The 9735-nt window shown below is 40.5% G+C and overlaps 2 protein-coding genes across 5 annotated transcripts in view; both read right to left on the bottom strand.

Annotated features, from left to right (window-relative positions):
* Positions 1-478: 478 nt before the first annotated feature.
* Positions 479-3499, bottom strand: LOC107848479 (pentatricopeptide repeat-containing protein At1g08070, chloroplastic). The gene is made up of 2 exons (XM_016693256.2): positions 951-3499; positions 479-623 (listed from the first exon to the last, which is right to left on the bottom strand). The coding sequence occupies exon 1, from the start codon at positions 3177-3179 to the stop codon at positions 966-968; it is 2214 nt and encodes a 737-aa protein (XP_016548742.2). The 5' UTR covers positions 3180-3499; the 3' UTR covers positions 479-623; positions 951-965.
* A 282-nt stretch (positions 3500-3781) lies between these two features.
* Positions 3782-9735, bottom strand: part of LOC107848181 — a 15156-nt gene continuing 9202 nt past the window's right edge. For 2 of the 4 annotated variants that reach the window (XR_001667894.2, XR_001667896.2), the window contains 5 exons: positions 8532-8591; positions 8352-8459; positions 8023-8068; positions 4615-4873; positions 3782-4114 (listed from right to left, as the gene is read on the bottom strand). Coding sequence is in view for 2 of the 4 variants with exons in the window: in XM_016692884.2 (XP_016548370.1) it covers positions 4665-4873; positions 8023-8068; positions 8352-8459; positions 8532-8591 (423 nt within the window). In the remaining 2 variants the exon portion in view is untranslated. Of the gene's footprint in view, positions 4115-4349; positions 4874-8022; positions 8069-8351; positions 8460-8531; positions 8592-9735 lie in introns of those variants that run through there. The other 2 variants (XM_016692884.2, XM_047396506.1) reach the window with 1 other exon arrangement.

Raw genomic sequence — 9735 nt, 5'->3', positions numbered from 1 at the left:
ACAAGAGTCCTGTAATTTGTTGTTGTTGAGGCTCAAAGTGTTTTAGTGAAGGGGGTGAAATCCTGTAGGGGTATATATCGTGATTTTTCACACCTTTTTTAGCCGGGTGTTTTCCACCTGAAAAATCACTGTTTCATTTACTTACTGTTTTAGCATTGTTTAAACACGTTAGACAGCCAATTTCACTTATAAGCAACTATTAGGCTAAACTAGGTAAATCAGTAGGTTTCATACTTTATATATATTTCAAGATTTAGTGCTTTTGTACCATGGGGTATAAAAAGATTGATAATAGTTGGTTAAAATAGCAAAGATGAAGTAAAAGAAATGACTTTTCTCCCCAAAATAGCACCATTTTCCTTCTTTTGGTGGAAAATGGTTTCCAAACACAAGAAAATGTAGTTATTTTTTCTATTTGGAGATCATTTTTCGTCGTACCAAACACAATATATTCATGTGTTGTAATATCTGGTCAAATGTTGATGAAATATGTATGCAGTTTGCTTGTGGGAAGATGTTACCATGGGCAAGAACCTATCTGAATTCAACTGCTAAAGCACTCATTGTATCCGCAGCTGCTGTGATGGCATATTTTGTTGTAGCTGACAAGACTCTTCTCGAAACTGCTAGGCAAAACTCAATTAACAGGCCTAATTGAGGCTCACAATTAAATCACTAAACTCTTTTTAAGTATTTTAGTTTAGCACTAAAAGAATATCTAATATCAACATTACTGTAATCCTTGTTCAAGTATTACCGGGGGGGATAGAGTACAAGATGATGTCATTCGGTCTATGTATTACCAACATTAACATTGTTGTGAATATATAATGAAGTTAGCTTTTCTCAAACAGTGCTTAGCTTCTTTTGTTAAAGTTTACCAACCACTGTTGCAGTGTTTTGAGTCTATCAAAGGAGTTTACAGAAGATGTGCAAGATTTATATCTTACCATTGGAGCATTGATTCACCAATAGTCCAAGCACGAGCAAGAACCGTCCTTGAAATGGTGAAATCGATTCCTATCTCTTGCAATGATCTCCCTATTAAATATCTTCGATATCAGCTTCGTAGCTACATGACAATTGCCACAAACTCTAAGGTTCTTAACAATCCTGAGAGTTGTCCCTGGCTTTGTACTGATCAATCCAAAGGCAATCGCCAACTTCTCGCTGTGTTGATTTAGTTTTTCTTCCTTCCACTCCTCATCCATTTCAAAATGTACTTCTGATGTATCTGGAACATGGCCAGCCATTTCCAAAAGCCTATCCACTTCATCCAACATTTTATATATCTCGTTGCTCCGCGGATGTGCTATATCACTAGCAAGAAACTCATGGACTACTCTATCAATCTCAATGGAGGTACAACCAGGAACTTTCTTCATTCCTTGATCATTTAAGAAAGTTCTTATTAGTGCTACTTTGTCCCATTTTCTAGCACCAGCATAGATGTTGGATAAGAGTACATAAGCACCAGGATTTTCGGGTTCCAGTTCAAATAGGTTCTTGGCAGCATATTCACCCAACTCAAGATTCTTGTGGATTCTACAAGACCCTAGCAAGGAACCCCATATCGCACCATCCGGTTTTATCTCCATGCTTTCGATCATAGCCATTGCTTCATCGAATTTTCCTGCTCGCCCTAGAAGGTCAATCATACATCCATAATGCTGCAACTTTGGTGTAAACTTGTAGCTTTGAATCATAGTATTAAAATATTCTCGACCAAGATCAACTAAACCAGAGTGATTAATTGCTGATAAAACACTAACGAATGTGATATCATCCGGTTTCATTCCTTCTTCTGTCATTTTCCGGAAAAGCTCCAGAGCTTCATATGCATTCCCGTGCATTGCTAGCCCGGAAATCATCACATTATAAGAAGCTAAAGTTTTACTTTTCATTCCCTGAAAGACTTGTTTTGCTGCCACGATGGCTCCACATTTCGTATACATATTTATCAGACTATTCCACAGAGAAGTGTTCTGTAAGTGTTGATAATGCTTGCCAATATAAGCATGTATCCACTTTCCAAGATCCAGAGCACCTAAATGTCCACAAGCTGGAAGGATGCTCAACAAAGTAACATCATTAGGATCCATATTTTCTTGCTGCATTCGATGAAAAACAGCTAGCGTTTCTTTATAATTGCCCGTATGTGTATAACCCCCAATCATAACATTCCACGACACGAGATCTTTCTCCACTAAATCCTCGAATAACATTCTTGCCGTCTGAACATCGCCACATTTAGCATACATATCAATAAGTGCATTAACAAGACGAATATTCGCCCCAAGTCCATGATCATCAATCCATGACCTCAGCCAATTCCCCAATTTAAGTTCGCCTACACGAGCACAAGCAGAGAGAACACTCAACAACGTGCTCACCGAAGGTGTCACATTCACATTCCTCATCTCTTCAAACAGCACCAACGCCTCCTCAAACCGCCCCACCTGAACATACCCCGAAATCATTGCATTCCACGAAACAACATCTCTCACAGGCATTTTATCAAAAAGTTCACGAGCATCACCAACACGACCCTTCAACGCGTACCCATTAATCAACGCGGTGAACGACACAACATCTCTTTGAGAACTTTTATCAAACACCAACCTTGCATCATCCATTTCACCATTTTGTGCATACATATTGATTAATGAAGCATGTACATAAACATCACACATCAATCCAACCTTAAAAACATGTCCATGAATCATTTTTCCCATCTGGGTGTCCATTATTTTCCCACAAGATTTCAAAATAAACGGGAACGTATACGAGTTCGGTTGATTACCTGAAAAAAGCATTCTTTCATAGAAATCAATAGCTAAATTAGGTGATTCACTCAATGAATAACCTCTAATTATCATGTTATACATAATGTGATTAGGGTCTTGAGCAGTATTAAAGATTGATAATGCATATGATAAGTCACCATAAGGATTAGTAACACAAAATTCAAGTAATTTGCTTAGTGCAAATTGGGTATTGTGTAAACCAAATTTGATGAAATGGGAATGCACTTTCTTGAAATCTTCCATGTTTTGGCATTTGGATAAGAGGGAAAAAGATGGGTGTGTTTGGAGGTATTTGTAAGGGGGGTTTGAGTTTGGGAGAAAGTGGAGGATAGTGATAGGTGAAGTTAAGGGGTTTGAGAAAGATAGTGTCATTGTTTTGTTGTTCTAACTACAAGCTAACTTGATAAAGGTCCAATCTTGAAATTGAGGGGTGGGAGAAAGAGAGTCTATGCATGAGCAAGAGCCGTCTATGTTGCTCGGACTCTTCAAAAATGCAAACAGGTGTGTCGGATCCTTCAAAAGTAATACACTTTTTCAAGATCCGACATGGGTACAGTCGCATTTTTGGAGAGTCGAAGCGGTAAAATCAATTCCTATCTCATGTGATGATCCCACTGTTAAATATCTTCGACATCAGCTTCATGACTTGGTGACAATGGCCACACACTCTTAGAGGTCGTTGGGTTGGGAGAGAGTTATCCCGGAAAAATTAATTTCGGGATTAGTTATTCCAACTTATCCCATCACTATGCTATAAATGGTTGGATAAATAATCCTGGGACTAAGTTATACCTCCAACTAAATGCAAGATAAAATAATCCTACATTTTATACCGAGACTATTATATTCTATACCTCACACCAAACAACTCCTTAAGGTTCGTAACAATCCCGAGAGTTGTACCTGGCTTTGTGCAGATCAATCCAAAGGCAATCGCCAACTTCATAAGGTAAACAGAAATAGAAGACACGAGATTTAAGACGAACAAGCAATCTTCTCTTATTCACTTTTCAACGTGTCATGATCAAGCCATATACATTCAGCAAAAAGGCAAAAGATTTTAAGCAACAAGACATTCCTAAAAGATGAGACGATGTTCCTAACAAGTTCTAACCGATCCCTTCATTAACCAAAAAGCTGCAGCAAACATTCAACTTTTTTTCCTAATTAAGGACAAATAACTAATAAACGAAGAAAAATCAGCTTGCTCGTAACTCATGATCCTCATCATTCCACAGATATCTCAGCTGCAGCAACCATCGGCTCATCATCATCACATTATCACTCTTTCCCAGCACAATATCAATCTAAAATGGAAGAATAAGAGATGTCTTAAATCAGATATATAGTTACAAGCATTTTCCACGTATATTAATTCAGCGTTCAATTACTAAACAGAAATCCATCTTTGTGCAAACTGCAAAGCATAAATGTGACCACACGTTTAACAAAGATTAACCCTTGTAATGTTGACAAAAGTTTAAATTAATCTCGAGCACCGACCCTACCACACACCCAACAAGAAGAAGAAGATTCAAATGATCAAAATGGGGGGCATAAACCTCAGTAGCATATCTGAAACCATACTAAAAGGAGCCAACTTCAGCTTCAGAGAAGAACTGATAATTGTCTCAGAACAGCAGCAAACAGTTCAAACATATAAAAATTTCGCACGTGCACACACATATATTTATATATACATAACACATATTTAATCAGATATAGCACTCCTCAAGAAGAGAAATGGCGTGCAAAAACAAGATTTACAAATGTAATAATGTTCAACAGCTTAGTGCTCTGAACGTACCCTTGTAGGTACACATTAATCGACTCTTTAGAGTCTCAGATATTTGTGAACTAAGAAGACTGCAGACGTTTCACTTCCTCATCAAGTCTTTGTAACCATCTAAATCCAAGGTCGCATCCTGCTTTTGCAGCAATTTCAAATTGTTCTCTGGCCAGCTCAATCGGATTAAAGTCAGGATCAACTCCATTCCTCCTAGATATTCTGCTTGACGGCCCCCTTTTCACATAAAATCTTGTTATTGATTCTGGAAGTTCCACACCTGAATAATGACACATGAAATTGAGAATCTTAATTTAATGAGAACAAAAAGTCAAATATATACATAACAACAACAACAACAACAACAAACCCAGTATATTCCCACAAAGTGGAGTCTGGGGAGGGTAGAGTGTACGCAGTCCATACCACTACCTCTAAAGAGGTAGAGGCTGTTTTCGATAGACCCTCGGCTCAAGATTAAAGACAGTATACAAAAGCATCAAAAGCAAGGAACGTGATAAAATAACATAGGTACGACATCCACAGAAGATTATACATTGTCAAACAAAGAATACCAAAGTCCACCTAATTACTGGCTACTGGCTACGACTCATCCACACCCTTAGCCCTCTATCCTAATGTTTTTCCTCCATACCTTCCTATCCAGGGTCATGTCCTTAGTCAACTGTAACTGCTCCATGTCACTCTTAATCACTTCTCTCCAGCATTTCTTCGGTCTACCCCTACCCCGCTTGAAACCTTCCAAGGCCAACCTCTCACTCCTACGAATTGGGGCATCTGTACCCCTCCTCATCACATGACCAAACCATCTCAACCTCACTTCCCTCATTTTTTCCTCCACAGATACCACTCCTACTTCTCCCGAGTAATATCATTCCTAACCCTGTCAGCCCTTGTGAAACCACACATCCAACACAACATCCTCATTTCCGCCACTTTCAACTTCTGGATATGAGAATTCTTAACCGGCCAACACTCCGCTTACAACATAGAAGGTTGGATTGCAATTCTACAGAATTTGTCTTTTAGCTTGTGGGGCACCTTCTTATCGCATAAAATACCTGAAGCGAGCCTCCATTTCATCCAACCAGCCCCAATACGGTGAGAGACATCCTCATCTATCTGTTCATTCCCCTGAATCATAAACCCGAGATACTTAAAACTATCCCTCTTGCAAACCACCTGAGAATCCAACTTCACTACCACCTCCTCCTCGTGCCTCGAGTTACTAAACTTGCATTTCAAGTACTCCGTCTTGCTCCTGTTCAACCGGAAACCTTTAAGACTCCAGGGTTTGTCTCCAAACCTCAATCTTATCACTAACCCCTTGTCGCGACTCATCAATCAAAACTATATCTGCGAAAAGCACACACCAAGGCACCACGTCTTGTATATTCTGCTTCAACACATCCATCACCAAAGCGAATAAAAACGGACTAAGAGTTGATCCCCCCTATTAAGACCGAGAAATGTTCAGAATCTCCTCCCACAGTCCTTACCCGAGTCTTCGCCCCCTCATACATGTTCTTAATCGCTATGATGTACGACACCAGGACCCCTCTGGCCTCCAAGCATCTCCAAAGAACCTCCCTAAGGACCTTGTCATATGCCTTTTCCAAGTCAATAAACACCATGTGAAGATCCCTCTTCCTCTCTCTATACTGCTCTACCAGTCTCCGCACAAGATGAATTGCCTCAGTCGTGGAGCGACCAGGCATAAAACCAAATTGATTCTCCGAAATAGGCACAATCTTCCTCAACCTCCGCTCCACCACCCTCTCCCAAATCTTCATCGTGTGACTCAACAACTTAATACCCCGATAGTTATTGCAACTCTGAATGTCACTCTTGTTCTTATATAAGGGAATCATCGCGCTCCATCTTCACGCCTCAGGCACCTTTGCTGACTTGAAAATATTGTTAAACAAGTTGGTCAACCACCTTAACCCTGCCCCGCCAGAGAACTTCCAAAAATCTACCAGAATCTCATCGGGCCCCGTCGCCCTGCCCCTTCGCATCTTGCGAATAGCCTCACTAACTTCCTCTACCTTAAAACGCCGACAAAAGCCAAAGTCGCGACACTCCCCGCAAAGCTCCAACTCCCCTAACACAACACCTCTATCCTCTTCATCATTCAAGAGCCTATGAAAATACGACTTCCATTTTTCTTAATGAGGGCGTCTTCCACCAAAACTCTGTCATCCTCCGCCTTAATACACTTCACCTGGTCCAGATCATGACCCTTCCTCTCCCTAACCTTGGCCAACCTAAACAACCTCTTCTCCCCACCTTTCTCCTTTAACCCCTTATACAAACTCTCAAAAGTTGTTGTCTTAGCAGCCGTAACTGCTAGCTTAGCTTCCTTTTTAGCTAACTTGTACTCCTCCCTGCTCACCCGCTTCTCTTCTTCATCCTTACTCTCAACCAACTTACCGTAAGCCGCCTTCTTTGACTCCACCTTCTTCTTAACATCTTCATTCCACCACCAATCCCCCTGAAACCGGCCAGACCAACCCCTCAAAACACCCAACACCTCCCTAGCAGACTCCCCGATGCAACCAACAGCTCTATCCCACATACTATCCACATCCCCCATACTCCCACACCCCCTTCGCCTCCAACTTCGCCCCTATCTCTAAAGCACTATCCGGAGTCAGACTGCCCCACCTAACTCTAAGACGACCCTTCCCACCCCGCCTCAACTTGCCCTTCTTGATAGCCAAGTCCATCACTAGGAGTCTATGCAGGGTCGCAAGATTCTCACTCGGGATTACCTTACAATCCTTGCACAAAGCTCTATCTTCCTTCCTAAGAAGCAGAAAGTCAATCTGGGTCTTGGCTACCCTACTACGGAAAGTAACCAAATGCTCTTCCTTCTTCGAAAAGCTGGAATTCACTACCATCAATCCAAAGGCCCTCACAAACTCCAAGAGAGCAGCTCCCTCGTCATTCCTAACCCCGAACCCAAAGCCCCAATGCACATCATCGTACCCTAACTGCAAAGACCCGATGTGCCCGAAATATATACCTAAACTGGCAGTATATCTTTTTTTTTTTTTTTTGATAATTGGTAACATTTAAACTGGCAGTATATCATTTTGTCTCTCTACGCTCAAAAGAATTTCTGTGCAATAATGATAAGTTCTTGATACCTCTTCCTTCACCGGTTGACAAATGTTATGTGGTGATATTAATTAGGAACCTCATTAAGTTAACAACAAGAGAGACCAAAATAAGATGGAAGTGGCACCCAGCTAAGTTTATAACAAGAGGGGACAGTCTCACTGTTAGATGTTATAGAATCCCTGCACACACACTTGTCCTTTTTTTTCCCGCACGACCTCCGTGCTGATGACATATATAAACAGTTACCTTTCTCAAAAGGGATAATAAGAGCGGACAGTCTACCTGTGAGCAGAAGGGATCCATAAGCTATAGCTGCTCCAGCATGACCCTACATTCAAACAAAGAAAATTAGGTGGGGATAATTGTAGATAGGCTCGACTTATTCGCTAGTAGCACAATTTTCTACAATGTGGAGCCAAATTACGCCAATCACAGCTTGTTAACGCGATATGCTTCCCAAAATGTCCAAATCCAGTAAGTTGAAAATCCAATTTTCCTATTAAGTTTAATATGAAAAACGTCTTTCACTACAGCATATAATTTGTCATTACATAGTTAGACCCATATGTACTGATTAGTTGCATTCAACAAGCAGTAAAAACACACGGTACCTTCTGAGATGCTCTATGGAAGCACCACAACGCAGAACCGACATCCTTTTTCACGCAATCCCCAGTAAGATACACAGCACCTAAGAGGTAAAGTGCACCTGGATGCAACTGGAAAAAAAATCGCAAGAAATTTAGGGCACTCATGCAAAATAACTTCAACGTCACTAATAGAGTACACACCTGGTCAACAGCCTTCTCCAAGTAGTAAAATGCTTGCTGATCTGATTGCACATACTCATTCTGTGAAGATCATCCAATATATAAGAACAGACAACTTTGAAAGAATGTTTTTAAGGCAGAACAAGGGAACAACAGAAACTCAATAAGGTAGTTGATTCTGCACCACTAAACTAATAATCTCCTGATGGACATGATGGAGCAAAAACAGATATCTTTGAAACACTCGACATGCTAATCTACCAAAGAATGAAAGCTTGTAATGACTGAGCTGACAGAATACATAACACAGATTTTTTTGATACAAACCCAATACTGGAATAGAGCACGTGAAAAGGCTTCAGATATGTGATTATACTGCTCAACCAAAGTGGAAACAATAAACATTATAAAAACACAATGAGAAGGTGTCAGCATTTACTAGCAACAATTGGTGAAAAGCTAGAAGAAGCTGAGTCGCTGCCAAGCAGACAAAAGGAGTGCAGTGGTTAACATCAAGAATATTATTGAACATTGAAGGAATGGCACAAAAGTGACAAAATGGCTCTTTGATCCCTTTTTTCCAGTTGTTAGGACATTGTATTTCCAAATTTAGAACAGTAAGACAATGCAAAATTGCTGAGAGTTTGTGAATGATTTTGACAGAACACATAAAATATCTTGAAGGAAGATATCCTTTCCCAGGCGCGCCTAAAGTCAGTTTCCTCAAAATTCCTACACTTACCCCTCATTCACTAACTTCTGCATTTTCCATGTTCATCTAGTTCACTTATAAGAACCTCAGTGCCCAACAACAACAAACAAGGTGGGGTCTGGGGAGGCCTGTACCAGCCTTACTCCTACCTTGTGAAGGTAGAGAGACCGTTTCCCATAGACCCTCGGCTCAAGTAAAGAAATATCAGGAAAAAATTTGGAAAGCAAATCCAGTTGCGAAGAATCCATTCTGAAAACAACGGATAAGAGAGCCAACACTTCAGTGCTCCCACAAGTCAATCAATTCAGCAGAGCTTCTCTGTACCCGTAAACTTCAACGTTGGTTTTAGCCTCAATTCTTGGAATCACAATTTAAGCCCATCAGAACTAATGCATGACATAGGCTTATAATCAAAATTTCAGCAACCTCTGAGTGGATCTAACATGCAATAGCTGGTCATCAATTATTTTGCATTGCGTACAAGTTCTCTCCTTGCAAACATGTGAGTGGTGA

The sequence above is a fragment of the Capsicum annuum genome, chromosome 9 (genome assembly GCF_002878395.1).
Source record: "Capsicum annuum cultivar UCD-10X-F1 chromosome 9, UCD10Xv1.1, whole genome shotgun sequence".
Taxonomy (NCBI): domain Eukaryota; kingdom Viridiplantae; phylum Streptophyta; class Magnoliopsida; order Solanales; family Solanaceae; genus Capsicum; species Capsicum annuum.
The sequence above is the reverse complement of the archived record's forward strand: the minus strand, read 5'-3'. Positions and strand labels throughout refer to the sequence as shown.

What these genes read in the sequence shown, in the direction of transcription:
- LOC107848479 (XM_016693256.2), bottom strand. Translation starts at nt 3,179, where the DNA reads ATGACACTATCTTTCTCAAACCCCTTAACTTCACCTATCACTATCCTC.